At 45.6% G+C, this 23,589-nt stretch overlaps 1 protein-coding gene across 2 annotated transcripts in view; it reads right to left on the bottom strand.

Moving 5' to 3' along the window:
* Positions 1–23,589, bottom strand: part of Fbxw4 (F-box and WD repeat domain containing 4) — a 95,685-nt gene that overhangs the window by 48,285 nt on the left and 23,811 nt on the right. For both annotated transcript variants that reach the window (XR_009057622.1, XM_057779948.1), the window contains exons 3-5: positions 21,410–21,591; positions 20,825–20,957; positions 15,501–15,595 (exon numbers count right to left, since the gene is read on the bottom strand). Coding sequence is in view for 1 of the 2 variants with exons in the window: in XM_057779948.1 (XP_057635931.1) it covers positions 15,501–15,595; positions 20,825–20,957; positions 21,410–21,591 (410 nt within the window). In the remaining variant the exon portion in view is untranslated. The remainder of the gene's footprint in view (positions 1–15,500; positions 15,596–20,824; positions 20,958–21,409; positions 21,592–23,589) is intronic.

The raw sequence follows: 23,589 nt of genomic DNA, 5'->3' as shown, positions 1-23,589 counted from the left end.
TGTATACTAGCCCCTGTGTTTCATCCTCAGCACTACAAACAATTTAATTTTGTTTATGTTGTTTTGTTTTGTTTTTCGAGACAGGATTTCTCTGTGTAGCTTTGGCTATCCTAGAATTCACTCTATAGACCAGGTTGGCCTTGAACTCACAGAGATCTGCCTGCCTCTGCCTTCTGAGTGCTGCGGTTAAAGGTGTGCGCCACCACCTGGCCATAAAATTCTTAATCTATAAAGAAGGAAAGGACATATGATAGCAACAGGTAGAAAGAGATACATTTATCACTTGTGTGGTCAGAGGCAGAAAGAGTCACATCTTAGCCTGTCCTTCAACTAATGCCCCACACAAAGAAAGCAAAGAGAAGCCTGTAGCTATGCAGTGTTTTCTAATACTGAGGTCCATTTATACTCAACACCCACCCACCTTCCCTCAGTGCTTCTCCCAGCCTTCAAGTTTCTTGCTGGCTTATCAGCTAGAAAAAAAGGCAACGTAAAGCTTCTCGCCCGCTGTTCTACTGTGTCAGCGTAGCAGGTGGTGGCTACCATTGTCTACCTGAACGGCAGCACCACCATAGCATCCAAGGGCTACACACTCTAATGTCACTAGCCTAGAAGCAGAATGCTACAGAGGAGCAGAAGCAAGGACAGTGAGAGAGGACAAGGCCTCGCGGCACCACGCTCGCTCAGGCCATCAAGCCCACTCCCTAACCTTAGAAGAACACAGCACACCAGGAAGAGCCCTGGCTCTAAGCCTTCTCACAGACAAGTTGGTGCCATTAGGACACAAGCTGATCAGCCCTCAGCTGGAAGCTCCAGTTCCCAGGCCTGTGCGCATGCTCCCTAGAGTGTTCTGACCATAGACAGTGCTACTGTCCTCCATCCCACGGCCATGTTCTAAAGCTGGATCATGACTTTGCCACTGTAACGAACAAAGAAGAAAGCAAGACAAGCTAAATGGAGCCAGAGACAAATCTGAATAAGAGAAGAATCACAGAAAACTATGGTTTTAAATTAATTGTGTATGTGCTCTGGAGTGGGGTGATGTTAGTGTGTATATAAAACCCTGAGAAGTCGTTCTTCAGTTACCATCTACCTTGTGCTTTGAGACAGTTTCTCAATAGGCTGGACCCACCAAGTGGGTCAGGCTACTAGCCAGTTAGAGTAGCCCAGGTGATCTCCTCAGTGCTAGTGTTATAAGAATATGCTGCCACACCCAACCCCACTCCCACCCCTTTCTTCTAACATGGGTTTTGGATATCAAACTCAGGTCCAAAACAACTGAACTGTATTCCCAGCTTGCGATTTTTTTTTAACATTTTTATCGTGTCTGAGTGTGTGTGTGTCTGTGTCTCTGTGTATGTGTATGTGTGTAAGGACATGAAGTGTCCTTTGCACCACAGCATGCATGTGGAGGTCAGAGGACTGTTGCAGGGGGAGGCCGCTTGTTGTCCCGGCTGCACAGAACCAAAATAATCACACAGAAACTGTATTGATTAAATCACTGCTTGGCCCATTAGCTATAGCTTCTTATTGGCTAACTCTTACATCTTACTTTAACCCATTTCTATTAATCTGTATATTGCCACATGGCAGTGGCGTCTCGCTGACTCTGTCTTCCTCCTCCCTCATTCAGTTCAGTTTTTCCGCCTACCTAAGTTCTGCCCTATCAACAGGCCAAGGCAGTTTCTTTATTCATTAATGGGAATCACAGCACACAGAGGGGAGGAGTCCATTTTCTCCTGCTATGTGGGTTCAGGGATTGGGCTCAAGTCACCAGGCTTGATGGCACCTTCGCCCACCCAGTCACCTTGCTGCCCTCAGCCCTGTGATTTTTTAATTCTTTCAGTCTCCTCAAAGATTCTCTCTCAGCCGGGCAGTGGTGGTCACACCTTTAATCCCAGCACTCAGAAAGCAGAGGCAGGCAGATCTCTGTAAATTCGGGGCCAGCCTGGTCTACAAGAGCTAGTTCTAGGACAGGCTCCAAAGCTACAGAGAAACCCTGTCTCGAAAACCAAAAAACAAAATGACTCTCTCTCATTACTTGAGATTCTCTCCTGCAAAGTCAGACCCTGCGGATCATTCTGCGTGTTAGCATAGTCCAACCGGAGCCCCATGTCTCTTCCCCAGACTTCTTGATGCTTGTTCATGCTTTCTATTTGAAATGAAAATGACGAAAAAGGAAATCTACAGAAAGCAATTTCCTGGGCCAGCACCTCCTGGCCCTTACCTCCCTCCTGCTTCCATTCCTGTTGCCCTCACAGCGCCTCAGCTGACCGTCTGTCTCTGACAGGGTGATACAAACCAGATTACACACTATAACCTACGAAAAGGTCATGGCTGGAGAGAAGCAAGAGAAGCTTAGAAAAGAGGCAAGGGTGGGCCAGTGAGATGGCTCAGTGGGTACAGGGGCTTGCCACCAAGCCCGATAACCTGGGTCTCATCACTAGGACACACACAGCAGAAAGAGAGCACCAACTTTGACAAGTTGTCCTCTGATCCCACACATGCACCACACACAGATTAACAGATTCACGAACTAATTCATCAAAAAGAAAAGAGGCAAGAATGTTACATACTCTGCTTTAACAGGGTACTCCAGAGGCAGAGAGACTATACATGCAGCCACAGGCATGCTGTTTTGTTTTGTTTTATTTTGAGATAGGGTTTTTCTGTGTAGCCAGCCTGCTGTCCTGGAACTCAAGACAACCACCTGCCTCTACCTCCTGAGTGCTGGGATTAAAGGTGTGCACCACCACTGCCCTCAGGCGGACATTTCTTACATAAGACAGGAAGGGAGAACCCCCTCTTCCCAAAACCTCACAATCTGAAATTTCTAGACAGAAATTTCTAGTATTTCAAGAAAGTACTAGAGAGGCACAAGGTTAGCCTTGTGATAATATCCAATCTATTTACAGAACGGGTCTGAAGAAAGAGCCAAATAAATCCATTGCTTTTGGTAGTGTGTAAATACATTCTTTTTTGTCATCTTGCACAGAAATTCTAGTTAGCACAGAAAGATTGATAATCAACACAAACTTCTGTAATTCACAACATCTGTACATGCAGCTAGCTAGCTTCCATCACCATTCCAGTGCTGGGGAACACATGGATGCCCATCTCCTTCATGTATGAGAAGAATGTCCCAGGTCCTGGGGCTCAAACCACACCTGCCAAGTATAACAACATAGTCATGAACCCACTGAGAGTTGAAGACACAGGAAGCTATTGCACCAGCAGGATTCCCATTCCGGGCCCTAAGCTCATGACCAAGCAAAGCATATTTGTCTGTTCTGAACTTAGAGGAGGGGAGAGACAACTGGCTCCTTGACCAGCCAGCAAGAGGACCCAGGAACTAGCAGTCAGAAGATGGAAGCAGTAGTGATGAGGGGCTAAGGAGAGACCTTAGAAAGGAAATGTAAAATGGAATAAAGAACCTAAGACTTCTAAAGTGACATTAAAATCTGCCAGGATGGCCTGAGAACCACCTAAATGGGGGAGGATAGGGTGATCCCACCACCCCAACATGACCCTCCACAAACATATCCTGCTCCTGATCCAGTCACCGCCCCGTCATTGGCCTCTTCACTCACTCCCAGTCCCCACACCACTTAAAGCTCCATTGGCTCAAGAAACTAAAGGCACGTGTCCTTTCTGAAGATCCCTATTCTGGCTGTCTGAGTATCACAGCTAACAGGTGGAGAAATCTCCTTAAACATACGAGCACCATCCTGACAAGCCACTGGGACGGATCAGTGCCGTAAGTTAGGCAGGGCTAGAAGCTTCCGCTCCACCATCAGGTTCCCCTTTAGCCTTGACAGATCAAACCCCAAGCCGAAGCAAGCTACAGAGATCAATTCTGTCTCTAAGCCAAAGGTCTTCACAGTGAGGGACCAAAGCTGCCCTGTGTGAGCCTCTGCTGGCTGAGTCCCAGATTAATCACCACCAGGCAAGGGCTGAGCACCAGCCTGCAATCTGAGCCTGGGCAACACCTGCAGAGGGGTCTTCCCAGCACCTCCCTCATGCCCTCTGGGCAGGACCCCAGGGCATGAGGGTGTCCACCTGTTGGCAAGGCTACCTGGGAGGAGTAGGTGACATTCAGCTAGCTTCCACCTGACAGATAAGTCATGGTGATTTGAGTAGCTTAGTGAGGTATGGAAGAAATATGTAGTCTCACACAGTGAAGCCAATGCCCTAAAAGAAAGAAAACCACAGCTTCTCAAAAGAAAGTGCAGTGTCTCTCTCACTCAGTGAGGGAAGGATGCCTTAGAGGTGTGAACTCACTGGATGCCTTGTGCATGTGGCACACACACTTACTGTTTGCAAGAGAAGACTGACAGTAAAGAAAAAGACAACAGGATGTCTTCAAAACCCTCCCGCTACCCCATATTCTGGAGAAAGGAAACTTCAATGCAAATGAACTCCTTTTCCCTTTCTCTCTCTCTCTCTCTCTCTCTCTCTCTCTCTCTCTCTCTCTCTCTCTCTCTCTCTCTGTGATTTTTCGAGACAGGGTTTCTTTGTAGCTTTGGGGCCTATCCTAGCTCTTGTAGACCAGGCTGGCCTCGAACTCACAGAGATCCTCCTGCCTCTGCCTCCCGAGTGCTGGGATTAAAGGCATGCGCCACCACCGCCCAGTGCAAATGCATTCCTTAAAAAGGTGAGACACACTTGTCCTGAGTACCAAGATCTATAAGAACAGAGACCTCAGGAAACTTTCCAGCAGAGATGCATGGAGAACTAGTGACTGAGTGTGGCAGGCACACACCTGTCTGTCTATGCAGGCAGGTGCATCTTAGGATCAAAAGACCTTATCACATTGTACATTTTTTGTAGATGGTGACCCCTGAGTACAAGTGTCATGATGCTAAAAGGGCTAAAGGAAGAAAAAGAAGCATGGAGAGTCACATCTTTAGAAAGGCTGCTTCCAGGTCCAGAGAGATGGAGGTATCCTTCCCACCTGCCCATGGCCCAAGGGAACAAAATGTGGCATAGGGCAAAGAAAAGTACAGGCCAGAGAAAAGCTGGAGCCCCAAGAGCACCTTCATCTGAGGAATGATACCCCAGCTGTCATAGCCTGTAGGCCACAAGCTTCACCCCAACAACTCCCTTTGAAGCTCCGGCTACAAGCCAGAGTTAGGATAGAGCAGTGGCTACAATTACACACTTGCTTGGGGAAGGGGGTGGGTGCCGCATGTGACAGGCCATGAAAGGTCCCAGCCTATAAAACAGCCTGGAAAACAAACCCTTAATTTAAATGTTAATGAAAGTGCTGTGGAGACTTCAGAGGCTTCCTGGCTGCTCAGAGAACAGCCACACGGTCTCAGAATTTATGGCTCCCCTTTACCCTCCCACCTCCCTCTCTCACCCACTGAAGTTTAAAGAGTAAAAGGGGGAAAGAGAGAGAGAAAAGGAAGAAAAACACCCTAATTTTAACATTAACACCATGCTTCCACCTTGGGATGTGACTGCTGAATTATCTGTCAGTAGAACACTGATCAAAGAAAGATAAACACAGGCACACTGCACACAGCAGCCAGGGCAGCACAGAGGAAAGGTGGAACAGGTGGGGACTTCTGATGGCAGGTGGTGCAGAGTAGGAGGGAGGACACCGATCCCGCACTCTGCAGCTCTCTCTTTGCATTTAGTTTTTAACTGACACTAGGAGCTGTATAGATCTATAGGAGACAGTAAAATAATTTGATACATTTATACAAGGATAGTGATCAAACCTGATTGCTTCTATGTATTAGAAACCTTCTGACACCAAAGCATTGTGGTGCACTCCTCTAATCACAGCAGGGGAGGCAGAGACTGGCAGATCTCTGTGAGTCTGAAGACAGTCTGCTCTACATAGGGAGTTTCAAGACAGCCAGTGTACACTGTGAGATCCTAGCTCAAAAAATTAAAGAAAACCTCTGACTCTTGCAGTAATTTTGAAATGTATCATAAACCAATGTAGATTAATGCTACTTCACTATAACAATAGCAACACCAGGATCCATTCCTCTCGTCCACTTGTTTCCCTTGGGTCCTCTTGAGCTGCCACCTGAGAACTAACCATTGCACCTCCTACCCATCTGATTCTCCCATCTAGTTCAATAAGCCAATAAGATAATAGCTTTTGTTTGTTTGTTTAGTTTTTGTGGGACAGGGTCTCACTGTGTAGCTTTTTGGCTGTCCTGGAACTCACTATGCAGACCAGACTGACCTTACACAATTAAGAGATCTGCCTGCTCTATGCACAGATAACAGCGATTCTTAAGCAGTACTGGGAAAAGAATGAAAGAGCAAAGAAGTAAGAGGAGGAGGAAAGAATTGAGGTTGGAGAAAAGGGAAGATATCAGAGGAAGAATAGCAGAGAGCTGGGGAAATGGCTCAGCAGAAAAGAAGGACCTGAGTTTGATTCCCAGCACCCATGTCAGGTGGCCCACTGCTACCTGGGACTCCAGCTCCAGGGGATCCAGTGTCTATGTCTCTCTCTCTCTCTCTCTCTCTCTCTCTCTCTCTCTCTCTCTCTCTCTCTCTCTCTCTCTCTCTCTTCACACACACACACACACACACACACACACACACCTGATGAAAAATAAAAATAAATCTAAAAGAAAAAGCTACCGATACTGAGACTGGGAATGGGACTGATCTCTGCTGGTAGGGACACAGCCTCAAAGCGTCAACTCTGGACACACATGATCTAGCCTCCTGTAGTGGCCCATTGCCATTTGTAGTGTTTTATTTAAGGCAATTTCTTTAAGTCAGTTCTTGACAAGTGAGCCAACCACATCTGCCAGGCAAGAAGCTGCTCCTAAAAATGGGTTCTGAGCCCGCCAGACAAGGAGGGGGCTGGAGTTTCAGCCAGCAAACAGCTTATCACAAGTCTCACTGTGCCATCCTGCCCTGAGGAACGGCTGAAATCCAGAGTCCTGAGGAACTGAAACCAACCCCAGTATTTGGTCCTTGGTATTGAAGACTATGATGTTCCACAAGGCTTGAATGTGCATAGGGAGTGAACACCAAGATGGAGAGCAGAGCCCGAAGATACATCGGGACTGACCCAGTAAGATGCCCCCACCATACACACTGATGCCTGACAACACATCACATTTCCAGCTGGAGCCGTGGGCCACCTAGTATGACTCAAGGCTTCTCTCTTCCTCCAGTCACACCAGACCCTCCAGTGCCCTCCTGTAAACTCTGACTCTCATCTTCAATGGACACCCCCCTCCTGTGTCTGGCAGGCTCACAAAGCAGGACAAGAAGACACTCTTGCCTAATTCGGCAGGCCTTTGTTCCTTGGGCCCCAAAGGAGGCATTCCAAAGGAGGAAGGAAGGAAGGAAGGAAGGAAGGAAGGAAGGAAGGAAGGAAGGAAGGAAGGAAGGAAGGAAGGAAGGAAGGAAGGAAGGAAGGAAGGAAGGAAGGAAGGAAGGAAGACCCTTAAGCCACCATAGTCCACCTGAGCCCCCAGGAGGAGTTACGACTACAGTCATTTTGTTCCCCTTTCTACAGCATCTCAAGGCTGGAGACCCCCTTCATGTACAGCAGTTCATCATCAACCAGAAGGAAAACCTACAGACAAACTCCTCACATTTGACTCTTCTCCCCCTCAAAGAACTGAGTGAGCTATGGTGTCCAGGTCCAGAAAACACCAGCAGTGCGGAGAAGAGAATCAGAGGAACCCACACTGAAACTGCTTCTTTCCAGCTCTCAAACTGTTCGAGCACACTCAGTAAAGAAAGATGTACTTCAGCAGGCTAGCGATAGCATCTACCACACACGGCACACTGTAAAGCCTGTAGCTGCTGAACAAACACCCTGCTCTCCCAGTACCGCCACCCACTGCCAAACGGTGCAGAGTGCTGGCTTTCCTTCCAGACCCACCGTCACCCCTGGGATAAATGAAGCAAGAAGGAGCAGCTTCACCATCAAAACCCCCCAGAGGCCACAACTCACTTTACAAATTTGAATTGGTACATTTCATGCAGACTTGGACTAATCCCCCCCAAAACAAACAGGCCACCACAGCACACAAAATTACATTGTATATTTAATAACACAACTAAGTCAAGTTTCTACACCTATACCACTCATATATTTCCCTGATGACAGAAGCAGGAGAGAAGGGATTAAAGCCCAAGAATGTGGGGAAGCCGTCCTGACCACACTCGCCCACACGGCAGCAAAGTTGCTCACTGAGAGGCAAGGGCTCTACCGAGTACCTTTTTTTTCCCTTTCAGGAAAACAGATATGATGTCTTCAGAAAAAAAGGAGAGCTACATATTTATCTCCCTTCTCCTTCCAAGCAAACATAGATTCATTTCAACCCAGGCCCCAACTGCAGGATGGAGGGGTCCAGAAAACCAAGGGCCTATGTGTATGTGTGTTCCCAGAATGGCAGAAGCGTTTACCTGAGTAGGTCCGGGGCCTCTCTCACATGTGGCCTTCCCCACAAGGTCCTATGTCAAGTCTGGACACCAAGCAGCGTTTCCAGACTCCCACAGAGGCTTTCAAAGAGCCTGGGACTAGAGTTACAGATGGTGGTGAGCTGCCATGTGGGTGCTGGGATCAGACCTGGGTCCTCGAGAAGAGCAGCCAGTGCTCTTAATCACTAAGCTATCTCTCCATCCCACTTTTATAAGGATTGAGTCTTATAAATAGTTTTGTAGGGCTGGGTGTAGTAGCGCACGCCTTTAATCCCACTACTTGGGAGACAGAAGCAGGTGGATCTCTGTGAGTTTGAAGCCAGCCAGAACTACATAGTGAGACCTTGTCTTGAAAACAACAAAAACAAAAATTTTTAAAAAAAGTTTTGTATTGTTCTTGAATATTTACTAACTTCATTCAGGTAGAAATAACTTAAGTAGTAATAAAATATATTAATCTGCACTAGTCATATAAAAGTATTCAGAGTCTCTTTCGGCCATCTTTCTGTGCAGTCACCATGGTACGTATGAATGTCCTGGCTGATACTCCAAGAGCATTAACAATGCTGGGAAGAGAGTCAGACGCAGGTCCTCATCACGCCCTGCTTAAAGTCATCGTCCAGTTCCCAACTGTGATGATGAAGCAGTGTTACATTGATGAATTTGAAATCATTGATGACCACAGAGCTGGGAAATCATAGTGAACCTCACAGGCAGCGAGGTTGAACAAGTGTGGAGTGATAAGTCCTAGATTTGACGTGCAACTCAAAGACCTAGAAAAATGGCAGAACAATCTGCTCCCATCCCATCAGTCTGGCTTCATTGTTCTGACAACCTCAGTAGGCATCATGGACAAAGAGGCAAGACAAAACACACAGGAGGGGAAATCCTGGGGTTCTTTTTCTAGACATGTAAAACACGGAAATAAAAAGCCTCCATGGACTGTAAAAAAAAAATACTCAGAATTCACAGTGACCTTAGGAGCTATATCTGAGAATACTCAGAATTCACAGTGACCTTAGGAGCTATATCTGAGATCATGTATAATGCATTTCTGCCGCCCAACTGTGGAAGTCACAGACGATTGTTCTAGAACAGTGTGTACCTTTTTTACTTCCTCTTGTTCACCCAACGGTTAGAGGTAGGAATCTCCTCTACAGAACAGGCCTCCATTCATAAGACCTGAGTCTTGACAACAGGATAAGAAGGATGGGTGGGAATCAAAGGGAAAGTCCTTGCCTGCAACCTTTCTTTGAAACCTACTATTTCTTTTAGTATTTTTTCGAGTAAACATAGCCTTGAGCTGGGCAGTGGTGGTGCACATCTTTAGTTCCAGCACTCCAGAAGCAGAAACAGGCAGATCTATGAGTTCAAGGCCAGCCTGGTCTACAGAGTGAGTTCCAGGACAGCCAGGGCTACACAGAGAAACCGTCTCGAAAACAAAAAATAAAGTAAACAAACATAGCTTTGAGCACACAATTGGTATCAAATGTGCCCTTCTACAACTGCTTACAGATTGACATTCCAAACCCACAGAAAGAAGGAAAAGTGAGAGCTAGACACAGCTCAGGATTCCTACTTTCTCTTAATTAAAAGTGACTCCTGTTAAGCCTGGAGGCTGAGGCTCTGTATTTTATGCTGAAAGTGCCTGAGCACAAACATGTGAAAAGAAGAGGGAAAACCAAGAGCATCAACAATGAAGTGCACAGGACAATAATCGAGAAAGAGCAGAGCAAGGTCTCCTCGCTGCCCAGATTCCTTCCAGCTTCTCAAGGAAGCAGCAAAGGAAAATGGAGGACTTATCCTTAGAGGCAGTAGCTACTCACAGCCCTTCATGCTATTCATAAGGGTCCAGCGCCATGTCACTCAGTGATTGACAACACATTCAACAGGACTAGTAGCAGGGAGGTGACACAAGGCAGCCATTGAGGATCACTTCAAAAGACAGAGAAAAAGGAAGAGAGATTCCTGGGGAGACTCTACCTCAAGAAGACTACAAAAGAGCAGTGTGACTGCTGGGCAGACGGGCAGCAGAAGCCCAGGGAAGCCTAGGAAATAGGCTTGAAAGCAACTGAGCACGAAGCGGATGCTTCATTAGATGAGGGACCTGACATGCTACTACAAGACTTAGAGCTTTTCAGTCTTCAGTAGATAAGACGGTGAGGGAGCTGATATGTGACTATAAAAAGTAGAGCTTTTTGGTCTTTATACTTTTGTTTTTGAGACAAGGTTTCTCTGTGTAACAGCTCTGACTGTTCTGGAATTTGCTTTGTAGACCAGGCTAGCTTTGAACTCACAGAGATCCTCCTGCCTCAGGATTAAAGGTATGAACCAGCACCACCCAGTTTATTTATTTATATTTATATATATATATATATATATATATATATTTATATTCTTTCAGGTCATTGTCACGGTAATCTGGTCATGTCTGTAAAGAGAGCACAGAAAAAGGAAATGATTTGCCTAGAGCCACTCACTAGCAGCAGGCAAGGAGACCGTATCTCCTAGACTGCTCTAAAGAGCAGACCTTGAAGATGAAAGTTGTTACCTCCTGGGTTAAAAGAATAGATGAATTTTTTGTTTTGTTTGAGACCGGGTACTCTGATGCAGCATTGGCTGGTCTAGAATTCACAGAAACCCACTTGCCTCTGCCTCTGCCTCTAGAGTGCTTCCTAAAGACGTGCTCCAGCATGCCCAGCTGGATGGACTTTTTTTTTAAAGGCTCAAAGTCATGGACAGAGCTGTCAGAAATGGACTTAATAATACAGAATAAAGATTCTAGCCCAGTATATTCTCTGAATACACAAAAAGAGGGGGACAATAATTACCCTAGCCCATGTCCTGGATGTCTAGTTTAAAGTCAGAATCCCAACACAAGCTTTTAAGAGAGTCCAACCTGAGTTTATTCCTGGGACCTAGATGGTGGAAAGTCAAAAATAACTGTTGTTCTCTGACTTTCACATGTGCACCATGGCACACATACATGCACACACATGCACTGACACACACAAATAAATAAATGAAATATAAACAAGAGTCTGCCAGGCATAGTTATTGGGGGCGTGGACCCCCAGACCCTGAATTTCCTGTAAATAACTTGTTTTTCCAATGCGTACAGCTGCTCTGAGCAAAACAACTTGTTTTCCTGTGTTTGCAGTTGCTCTGAGCAGGAGACCCTCGGGAGTTCTTGATGACAGGGGAGTAGTTTCTGGTGGGGTTGGCTGGGGCGTGGCTTTTAGTTAAGGATCTCTATATAAGCTGTCCTGGCACACAGTTAAGGGGGCATTCTTGGTATTCTCGTCTCAAGGATGACCCGTGTCCCCATGTCTCTGTGTGTCTGTGTCTGTGTGTGTGTGTGTGTCTAAATCTCCAGGGCCCTTGCCCGAGACTCACAGGCATGTTGCTTTACACATGGTGACTCACTCCTTTAATCCCAGACCTAGGGAGGCACAGGTAGGCAGAGCTCTGTGAGCTACAGGCCAGTCAGGGCTCCATAGTAAGACCCTGTCTCAAAAAACAAACACGGCTGGGTGGTGGTGGAGATCATGGTTTTAAGATCTCTGTGAGTTCAAGGCCAGCCAGGTCTACAAAGTGAGTTCCAGGATAGCCAGGACTGTTACACCGAGAAACCCCATCTAAAAAGAAAGAAAGAAAGAAAAAAGAAACAAAGAAAGAAAGAAAGAAACAAAAAAAGAAAGAAAGAAAGAAAGAAAGAAAGAAAGAAAGAAAGAAAAGAAAACTAAAACAAAAACAAAGCAAACTCAAACAGAGTTCAATACATCATCTGTGAAATTAAGGAAACTTCAAAGTCAACATTAAACAGTCAGCCAACAATGGACAAAATACTCATTCAGGACTAAGAAAACACACCAAGGAGATTGAAGAATAATGTTAAGAAAGCATAAAGGGACCCAAAAGGGACTTAGCAGAGGTTCTCACAGAAAGCAGCTGGATAGCAGCGCTAACAGCTACAAGTGTAGTGTTCAGGGCACAGTCCGAACAACATTACAAAGTCATGTCCTTGCTGTGGTCAGTCTCCATGTTATGTCCAGAAAACTTAAACTCAGTTACTCAGATCTGAAATGCCTCTTAATGAGGAAGGTAAATTCCATTCTCAACTTCTTTTTTGACACCATCTACAATAGGTGTTCTGTGGTCTTTCTTTGCTGAGAAGTGAGTAGAAGACTATAAGGCTGAGGTGTAGGGAACAGCCCATATATACACTTCAGCCTCAATGAACATGGAGCAAGTACATGGCCAATCTCTAGCCAGAGTCCCTTCTACCAACAAGCCTACTCCAGTCTCCTGAAGCCAAAGCCGAAAGTGATCACCAAGACAAAGTCACCAGCACACTTGTCACCTCCCACTTGCCTCCCTTTAGTCCCCACACATCCAGCCCACAGACACACGAGCCTGGCTAATCAGCTAATAAGCTTTCAGAGGGTGCGTTAGGAAGAAACTGCAGAGAAGACAATGCTGGCCAGCTCCATTCTTCTCCCCAGAGCTCCCACACTTGGCTTCTCCACTCCCCGCTGGTCTTCCCTTTCCTCCTTCCTAAGATGCTGGAATGATTTGTTCTGAAAAGCGACAGGTTTATAGGTTAGCCGACACCTCTGCTCTGTGGAATTTTAATTAACTTCTCCCATCGTCAATATGCTAAGGAATGGGGTCTCCATTCTCTGGGGTCAGCAATGTGTTTCAGGTCCTGCTATATCAGCCGTCAAATTGAAGAATTAATGACGTGGCTAATCAGCTCTAATTCTTAGGAAGGAAAAAATTGAAAGGGAATTGTGGAAGAGAGCAAGAGGAGGGGTACAGGCTCCATGAGGTGAGGAGAAAGAGGCTGAAGGGGGCTGAGCAAAAGGGCACCAACTTGCTTATAAAAACAAGCAACCGACTTAATCAGGTGGAGGGAGGCAGCCCTATTGCTTTCCCAGGTCCATTCAGGTGGGATGAGAAGCATCAAGGAAGTACACACAGTCAGACCCTACTAACTTCCATTACAGTTCAACTACAGAAAAGTGTCTGAACCCCACTGAGGAAGAGAGAGGCCCTGCCTTGGTTCAAGATAAACTAGGTAAGTGCTAGAGCAATGGTTCATCAGCTAAGAGCCTTGACTACTCTTACAGAGGACCTAGGTTTGATCCTCAGCACCCACATGGTGGCTCATAACCATCTGTAATTCCACTCCCAGGAGACCCAACACCTTCTTCTGGCCTTGGGGGCACTGTATATCTATGTAGTATACAGAGATACACACAACCAAAATACCCATACACACAAAATATTTTTTAAAAAGCCTAGATAAAAGTACATGATATATCTGAAAGAAACGGTCTTCATGAAACTCAATATTAAATACAATGACTGTTAGTCAATAAAATATTTTTAATAAGAACAAAGATAACAGAAGCCAGGATGCAAAGCTCACTGGCTCATGTTTCTCCAGTTTTAGTGTTTTTATTTTGCTTTTAGATGTTTTGTTTTGTTTATTTTGTTTCCAAGATAGGGTCTCACTCCGTAGCCAAGGCTGGTCTGGAACTGACCTTATAGATCAACCTGGTCTCAAGTTCATGGTTAATTTTCCTGCTTAGTCCCTTAAATGCTGGGATTACAGGCATGAGCCAACATACCTGGCCAGTTAAAGCTGAAGAAACAGCTGCATTTAGTGTCTTGCACTTGAAATCCCAGGCATTGGGAGGCTGAGGCAGAAAGATCACTAACTAGTTCATGGCCAGTCAGAGCTACAGAGTGAGTTTTAAACTGGTCTCAGCCACACAGCAAGACTTGTTTCGTTTGTTTTTTATTTTGTTTGTTTGTTTTTTGTTTTTAAAAAAAAAGAGTGGCAGACCTGGCGAGATGGCTCAGCAGTAAAGAGCACTGGCTGCTCTTCCAGAGGACCTGGACTTGATTCTTTACCCATATGGTGGCTCACAGTGATCTGTAACTGCAGTTCCAGGGGCAGCACCCCCTCCTGGCCTCCATGGCACAGGCACACACGTGGTACAACACCCTCTCCTGGCCTCCATGGCACAGACACACACGTGGTACAACACCCTCTCCTGGCCTCCATGGCACAGGCACACACGTGGTACAACACCCCCTCCTGGCCTCCATGGCACAGACACACACGTGGTACAACACCCCCTCCTGGCCTCCATGGCACAGGCACACACGTGGTACAACACCCCCTCCTGGCCTCCATGGCACAGACACACACATGGTACAACACCTCTCCTGGTCTCCATGGCACAGACACACACATGGTACAACACCTCTCCTGGTCTCCATGGCACAGACACACACATGGTACAACACCTCTCCTGGTCTCCATGGCACAGACACACATGTGGTACAACACCTCTCCTGGTCTCCATGGCACAGACACACATGTGGTACAACACCTCTCCTGGTCTCCATGGCACAGACACACGTGGTACAACACCTCTCCTGGCCTCCATGGCACAGGCACACAAGTGGTACAACACCTCTCCTGGTCTCCATGGCACAGGCACACGTGGCACAACACCTCTCCTGGTCTCCATGGCACAGACACACGTGGTACACAGGCCAAACTACCGTACAAAGAAACAAAACAGAGGTGCACTTCCATTACAGCTGTCTCTGTTTCTGCCCCTCACATACAGACTAGGCCCTGGCGGCAGGCCCAAACCCCTGCTCTCCTGATACCTAGAGCTGTGGGGTACTCCAGAAGACATTTCCAGGACGAAGCAGAGGTGAGTCACAAGGGCAGGCTAGCTGCTGGTGTTACTCTCAGGTGTACTGAGAAGCCTTTGCTTTGGAGCAATCCCAAAGGACATCTGCTCCAGAAAGGTCACACTGACCCCTCGGCTACACTCCAGGATGGTATCTGTGCCTTAACATTTCTCTTCGGATGCTCAGGAAAGGTTATCTCAGCTCCACAAGTGTGTGAAAAGACCTCAAATCTCTGGAAAGTGTTTAAATCTCCAGGAGACCAGTTCATAGAAACCTAGAATATACTAGGGAAATTTTCTCTAGCTTATCTGACCTAATGAAATGAAAACATTCTTGTGTGAGACAAAAACCCAACATATCTCCCTTACCTGAGTAACGGGCTGATGGCAATGGACCAGACTCGGTCTTCAGTCTGGATGGTGTGTAAGCACTGCCCCAGCCGGCCCGAGGCCAAAGGCCATACCTGAAAACAGGAGAGGAAACGCTCTTGTTGGCACTGCCTGGGACTAAAAAGAAGCAACATACACCAGGTGGGATGAGTGGGACCAGGAAGGTGCAGGAATGGAGAATCCTTTCTCTCTTGAAGACAGAGCTCAGGGTATCAGCAGAGAGACCTCTCCAGCTTCTGGTTCACCTGCCACAACGACAGACCTAACCACGCACCTTTCCTTCCACCTGAGAGCCCTTAATTCTTAGTTGACAATGAGAAGATGCAAAGCCCCTGTGTGAGCTCTAAATAAGAAAGGGGAGAGAGAAGTAGCCTCTCTCTCAGAAACTTCCTTATGTTTGTGGATCTTCCTTTCTCCTATCTTTCACCAAAACTTTGCTTTAGGCACACAGGGAGAGACAGGAAGATCAAGGTCCAATCTGGGGAGACATTATACTGCTAGAGGGGTCAAAAGAAAGCACAAAACAAGGGAAGAATGGAAAGGAGACTTCAAAGTGAGAAGTGGTGTGCTGTTGTTGTTTGTTCAGAATGCCCAGGACCCAAAGCTATTCATGTCAGCAGGGAATTTAGCACCTAGTGTCACCAAAAGTAGCAGAAAAGCTTAACTCTTTTAAGCTTCCATATCTCCACAGGTTAAAAATATTGCTTGGAGCACACTATCTGGTCCCTATCAGTCAGGAATGTACATTAGCAGCCACTCTGGGCTTAACTTTAATCAACACTCCCAGGGCCTCTCAGCAGCCGGAGCATTTAGAAATGTCCCATTAAGCAACCGGCTCCCCCTCACCTCGCCCTACCCCAGATGACACACACAGGGACATAAGCCTCTAGCCAAACAGAAAGGAAACCTCAAATGTACAGGGCTCTCCCCAGGGCAGCCACAGAGGGATCCCATGGCAGCTAGATGGATCAATGACCTCTCAAGGTCCCTGCAGAGCTATAAGGGGAACACACCAAACTCAGGCAGGACCTTAGATGGAAGAACTTAAGAAAACATTCCTTCAGTGTAAGGGGCAGGTGATGGAATGGGGGTGGTCTTGCCTTCTTAGGGTCACATGGTATCTCTTCCCTATAAAGGAGAAAGTGTTTCTTAGGATTTCTGAGTATGATGAAGTGGGGGATGGAATGATAGTAGGAGTAATTTTTCCCAAAACTAAGAAAATAAATTTAACAAGAATACTCTGGATGAGGAGAACACAAAACAAAACAAAACAAACCCTCAATATTCCCTGTAAGGCTGATATTCCGGCATCTGCTTTATACCTGACAGTCAAATCCTTTGGTAATAGGTAGATGCCCTTCTGGTTTCTTCCTTTAGACTGCCCAGCTTGGAAGAGACCTTTGCCTTTTCCTTATCTGAACTCCCTCGGAGGCAGGTTTTTTGCAGGGCGAAGGGGGTACTCCTGATTTACAAAATCTCTGGCAACAGCCTAAACCTGACTTTGTTAGTAGCTTCCACAGAGACAGCTGGTAGAATCTGAGAGCCCACAAACCAAGGGACAAGGCTACAGATCTGTGGTAGTGACTCGGGAAATGTTCTGCCAGTTCCAAGCATCACTGAGGAAAGTGGCCAAACTGTCCCATAGCACAGCATCCTCTGGCAACAGGAGTACCCTGGCACCTGAGGGACAGGTGTTGACACAATAAAGATCTGGTCAGATCTTTGCTATCAATGCAAAACAGACCCACCCCGGAAAACACTCAGTATACATCCATACAGTCTTTTTGGAAGGCAGACTGGAGGTGGAAAGCTCCTAAAATGATCTTTGTTTGACTCAGAAACTCTAAGGCTGAGAATTCATTCTAAAAAAAATCCTAAAACGAAGACAAACCACAATGGTAAACAAAATATTTCCTTAGCCTGTTATTACAGAACAAGCAGTCTTTGGAGTCTGATCGCGTTTGAACCCTACCTGTGACTTATTATCTTTGCTCTTAGAGATGTTTCCTAACTTTTTGGTCTCAGTTTTGTCTCATCAAATAGGGGAAAATGCCTGTCTCAGGACCATGCTGTAGAACAAGGAAGATAAATAGAGAGTACTAGAAGAGCAAGACGTACAGAATTTAGCAGGAATCAGGCCGTTAAGAAAGGATTCTGATTTTCAGGTTCTTGTATCTAAGAAGAAACTAGACAGAATCATCTATCTACTAGAGAAAGTTCATCTAGAAGTCACTGCAGATACCATGCGGGCTAGAGACACAGCTCAGCTGACAGAATGCCTAGCATGCACCAAGTCCTGGAGACACAGCTCCACTGACAGAATTCCCAGCATGCACCAAGACCTAGGTTTGCTCTCTAGCATGACATGACTGGGTGTGGTACATACATGTAATCCCAGCATTCAACAGGTGGAGGCAAGAGTAGAAGTTTAAAGTCATACTTGGCTACAAAGAAACTTCAAGGACAGATATCTCAAATAATGAATATATATATATACACACATATATTTATATACATATAATTTATATATAAACACATATATACATATATATTTACATACATATATAGTTTATATATTTAAACATAAAGTATATATATTAACTTATATAACAAAAAAACCTTACAGAGTAGATACCACAGGTATACTGTATATCTAAAACACATTACAATTATGCAGGGAAGATATTTACCTGGAAAGATAAAATGGATAAAGTGCTTAGCACAATGCCTGGTTACAGTCTACATTGTTAGAAAATAATTCTAATAGGTGTGTGGTGGCACATACCTGTAATTTCAAGAGGCAGAAAAATTGCAAGTTCAAGGTTAGTCTGTGCCACATAGCCAGACATTGTCTCGAAAGAGAAAGAAAGATGGACCTGAGGTTTTAGAGAAGAACCTAAGGCTACTGCTTAACTAATTCAATACAGCACCAAACCAGCTTCAGAACACCTCTTATACCCACAGACAAAGGCTACTCTCAGTTGTAAACAGAGAAGCCTCTCCTCACGGCTGCACAGATGCTGATTATAGGCCTGTTGGGAGCTCAATCCTAACAGCTATACCACCATCTTCAGACCTGGGGAGCACTGTAGAATAAGGGGAGGAAAGAATGTTAAGAGCCAGAAGACAGAGGAAGGGGCTTCAAAATGCTATCTTCTGAGAACAACATGATCGGGCAGTCACAAGCTCACAGTAACTGTGGCAGTGACACTGAGCTTCCCTAACGCTTCATCTGTTGGCAACTAACAGACTCTGGGAGAGGGATAGGCATAGTATTCTGTTATACACCTCCTCATAAAGATAGCTCTAGTTAAACTCTGTACAACACTAATAAAAATAAAAGCTAGCAAATATAGTTAAGATATTTGTAAGGGAGCTAGAGAGATGACTCAGTGGTTAAGAGCACTGACAGCTCTTCCAGAGTCCTGAGTTCAATCCCCAGCACTCACACGGCAGCTCACAGCCATCTGTAATGGGATCTGGGCTCTCCTCCAGATGTGCAGGAAAACAGAGCACTCATATACATACATAAATAAATCTTAAAAAAAGAAAAATATTTGTAAGGAAAATGGAGGGCTGGGAGGGTAGAAGGGAAATAATAGGGGAGTAAAGATAACCAGAATGCATTACAAAACATGTATGAAATTAACAAAGAACAAATGTTATTTTTTAAGAAAGCTCTAGCTCTAGGAAGTCAGCTGTCTATGCCTCCCCAGCACTGGGATTACAGGCAAATGTCACTGTCCCCAAATGCATCAACAACATAGACCTAGATCTTCATGCAAGACTAGTAAGCACTCAACTGAGCCATCGCTCTAGCACCAGATTCACTTGGCAAGTTAAAGTCAGAATCTTTGCCAGGAATGCTATAGAGTCATTGACTAAGCAAAAATCTGAAGTCAATATGGGATGGAGAAGAGGAAGAAACAGGTGACAGGAAAGGTGGTTTCCATGAAGATTCAAAATATTCAATAAAGCCAGGCGGTGGTGGCACGTGCCTTTAATCCCAGCACTTGTGAGGCAGAGGCAGGTGGATCTCTGTGCCAACCTGGTCTACAGAGCTGAGTTCCAGAGCAGCCAGAGCTACACAGAGAAAGCCTGTCTCAAAAACAAACAACAATAACAAAAGCACACTAAAGCTAGGTATGATAGCATACACCTATAATCTTAGCACTTGAAAATGAAGACACAAAGATCATCTTTGGCTACATGACACCCTGTCTCAAAAACAAAAGCCTAGACAAACTGCTGATCTTTCTTGGGCTTCCTATGCTGGCATGCATTCCTTCTAAATAAAAATATAAGGCAGAAAATTTCAAAAGGAAAAGAAATGTTTATAAATAGGAGGGAACCTATTTAGCCCTTGTCTTTATATAAACCAGCAACATGAAAAAGCAATCACTAGAGAGCACACAGAGTCAGAAGAGTCACAGATAAAAGCTGCAGCTTCCCTCTCCTGAGATCTCTCTACGTATGACTTAGAGGCCCATTCGCTGATACCAATAAGCAGTTTCTACAATGGAGTCTCTAGATTCTGGAAAACAGATCATCAAGACCTCTGGGGTCTTCTGCATCATCAACTGAACGGTCAGCAGAGTTTCCACTGCAGCTGCAAAGCCTGTATCCTGGCTAGGACTGTTGCACCCAAGACTGGAGAATCTTTTCTGTGTCTCAAAAGCAGCAGTGCCTGACACAGACTGGATGAACTGGACTCACAAAGCAAGGATGACAACTGTTTATCAGTTTCATATTTTATGTCTTCGTGGATGTCTGTGGACCAGGCAACCTGGCAATGAGGCAACCAACAACAGCCTTCCTGTGGTCTCCACTGCCTACTAACCACATCACTCTCCAGACAATCAGTAAAACCACGTTTTAATTGTCAGCCTTATTGCTTGTAAACAAGGCGGTGAAAAATTAACTTCTCTAAACAGAGAGCAAGAAAAGGAGGGAGATTTTAAATAATCCTTGGGCAGAACCCAACCCACAAACCTGAGGAGACTCAGCTCAGGGAGGAAAAGCTGACCAAGCCCTGTTTTTGCATTCACACCACATTTCAAGTGAGTAGCAAGCATCCCAGCCACTGCCCACTCCTCTCCCAGTCCAGCTGGCAGGAACACAGCCTGGCATCGCAAGCTGCATGCCAAAGGCACATAAGTAAGTTCTTTATTATGTCCCTTCTCCCCTGTCTTCACCCTCTTCACTCTCAGCCAATCCTGGGACTCTGGGCTCTACCCACCCTCTCCCACCCCAGTCCCTATAGACAGGAGGAGATAACAGTACGTAAAGGGACAACACCTCACCTTGGCCGTCCTGTCCCTGGAGCCGCTCACAATGATGCCCCCTTTGCAGTCCACACAGTTCACCTCCTGCTCATGAGCCGAGTACTTGACAGTGAAGGTGCTGTGGAGCTTATGAACACCAATCTTCCCATCTCTACGAGAGAACAAGGAGCCCAGCTCAGGGGTTAATACTCCCTCTGCAGCAGGAGGACCAGGCCACTAAAGGAGCCCAAGTGTCCAGTGACGTCCAGATGAGCCAAGCACAAAGCAGGCTAGCCTACAAGGTGCTGAGTGTTAGGTAGCTTCATCTCTTCAGCACACTTGGGGCTAAAGAGAGCTGAGAGAGAAAATAAACCTCCCCTTGGAGAGTAGCAAACCTGCTCTACTTTGTATTAAAGGCTCTTGCTCCTGTTTTCTTCTCTGGCTAACCCTTTTAACAGCTTTGGTAAATCTCTGCTTTAAGTGGTTTTTGGTTTTTAGGTTTGTTTTGTTTTTTTAAAAGCCTACCTTTTCAAAAGTTTACTTCCCTGATACTTTGTTGTTGAGCCAGAAAGGTCAGAGGCAGACCCAGTTCCTATGGAACACTGGGGAAGACCCAGCACTTACCCTCCTGCACTGATGATATGCGAGTTTGCCAGCACAAAGTGACAAACATCCTCATCGTGCCCAGCGAAGACTCTGAAGGGCCGACGGTTCAAGCTGGCACCATCTGGGCGGAACTGGTAAGCCAGTATGAAATTAGCCTGAGATATGTACAGAGAAGCATCCTCAAGCTGCATCCAGGGCATCTGACTACAGAGAGGGACCAAAAAAAAAAAAAAAAAAAAAAAAAAAGTAAAACTGCTGCCAGCACTTCTCATAGATAAGCAGGACCTAAAAAATTCAGTTGAAGGATATACAAAAATGAGTCAGGTAAAGTGACCTCTGTAACTGTAAGTCCAATTGGTAAGTTTCAAGGTTCCACGACTCTGACATATGCTCCTTGCTCAATAGATCAGTTACGGTGTGATAGAGAAAAGTAAGTCTTAGGAAATCCCATTCCCTTGTTATTGGAGCAAAGGAACATTTATAAGTGAAAAGAATCAGCCATTTAGGAGAGTAGGCAAACCTGCTCAAGAGAAGCCGTGATCCTCCCAGGGGTATCGCCATTTCTGTAGTGAAGGGCACATGTGTTGATATAACAGCTCTAAAACAGTGCTGCAGTTCAGGGCTACAAAGAACTCAGCTCTTATAGAACTCCTGAGAGACATCCGGAGAAGGTTCTAGATCTCGAGAACAATCTCCAGAACAAAGAACTCATAAGAGATATCTGGAGCAGGTTCTAGATCTCGAGAACAATCTCCAGAACAAAGAAAGCTTAAAAGCCACCAGCCAATCCCATGACGTGGAACTAAAGCCTTAAGAAAAAAGACTTTGCTGCAGTGGCATACACCTGTAACTCCTGCACTCTCCTGAGTGCTGGAGAAGAAGGAACAGGAGTTCAAGGCCACCTTTAGATGTGTGCAAATGTAGGTCAAGGCCAGTATAGGCTATATTATAGGCTATCTCAAAAAACAAGGAGTGTGTGAAAAAAAAGAGAAGACAACAGGGAAGAGGGAAGAAGAGAAAGGAAAAGGGCACCCTACCAGACAACTGGGTTCTCTGGTGGGAACTAAGCCCCTTCCCCGAGACAGACATCCCACCTGTGCCTATCCTACAGTCCTGGAGCTACCAGGTCTCAAGAAATCAAAGGGAAAGCTGACTCATCCCCATGGTCAGACACCATCTCCCACTGCCAAACCTGTCTGAGCAAACTGGGCTGGGTTTCGGCTCCTTAAAACAAGCGTCATGGGAATCTGGAAAAGTTCTGCAAATTGACTTGCCGGGCCATTAAATGCAGCTTGGACTTTGTAGTAACTGAGTTTCTCCTCATGCAGTTTTTACAAGTGTGTGCATATATTACATAGAACATGTGTGAGGTGTATGTATGTCTGTGCTTATTCACTATTCACATTCCTCCTCAACATCTTTTCCACCACTAGGCAGCACATCCAAATGGGCAGCAGAGGGGCTGGAATTCATGTTCTTACAACCATGTGGTAAACAGACATTTACCTAGGACAAGAAACCAGGTTCATGCCAGGTGAGCAGTGAAGAATCTTGGGCAACCTGGTAACTGTTCTGTGTTTATTTGCCAGACTGCCTTAAATTAATGCCATAAACGACAACACCAGGAGCAAAAACTTGATAGAGGAATTACCCTTTGATGTTAAAAGGCACAAATGACAGGGTATGATGGCACTGTAATCCTAGCTCTAAGGAGACTGAGCACAAGGATGGCAAATTTGAAGTCAACCTCAGCTACAAAGGAGATCCTACTTTTTAAGAAAACCCAACCAGGTAAAAATAGAAATCATAAAATAAAGTTTTTCATCATAAAAATCCATCTTTCTCTTTCATACCTTCTTTATCATAAAACCACATAATTCACAGAAACAGACATCAGCCAAACCAGTAGAAACAGCACCAGCAAACCAAGGGTCATCGTGGTGGTTTGAATAAGAATGGTCCCCATTGGCTCATACTTTAGAATGTTTAGTCACCAGGGAGTGGAACTATTTGAGAAGGATTAGAAAGACTAGGAGGTGTGGCCTTGTTGGAGTAGGTGTGACCTTGCTGGAAGAAGTGTGTCACTGAGAATGGACTTTGAGGTTTCAAAAGTCCAGCTCTGTCCCTCTCATTCTCTCTCTGTCTCCATCTCTCTCTCTCCCTCTCTCTCTCCTGCTGCCTATAGATCAGTATGTAAA

This window comes from Chionomys nivalis, chromosome 8 (genome assembly GCF_950005125.1).
Source record: "Chionomys nivalis chromosome 8, mChiNiv1.1, whole genome shotgun sequence".
NCBI lineage: Eukaryota > Metazoa > Chordata > Mammalia > Rodentia > Cricetidae > Chionomys > Chionomys nivalis.
Note: the sequence above shows the minus strand (reverse complement) of the source record. Positions and strands in the feature narration are given on the sequence as shown.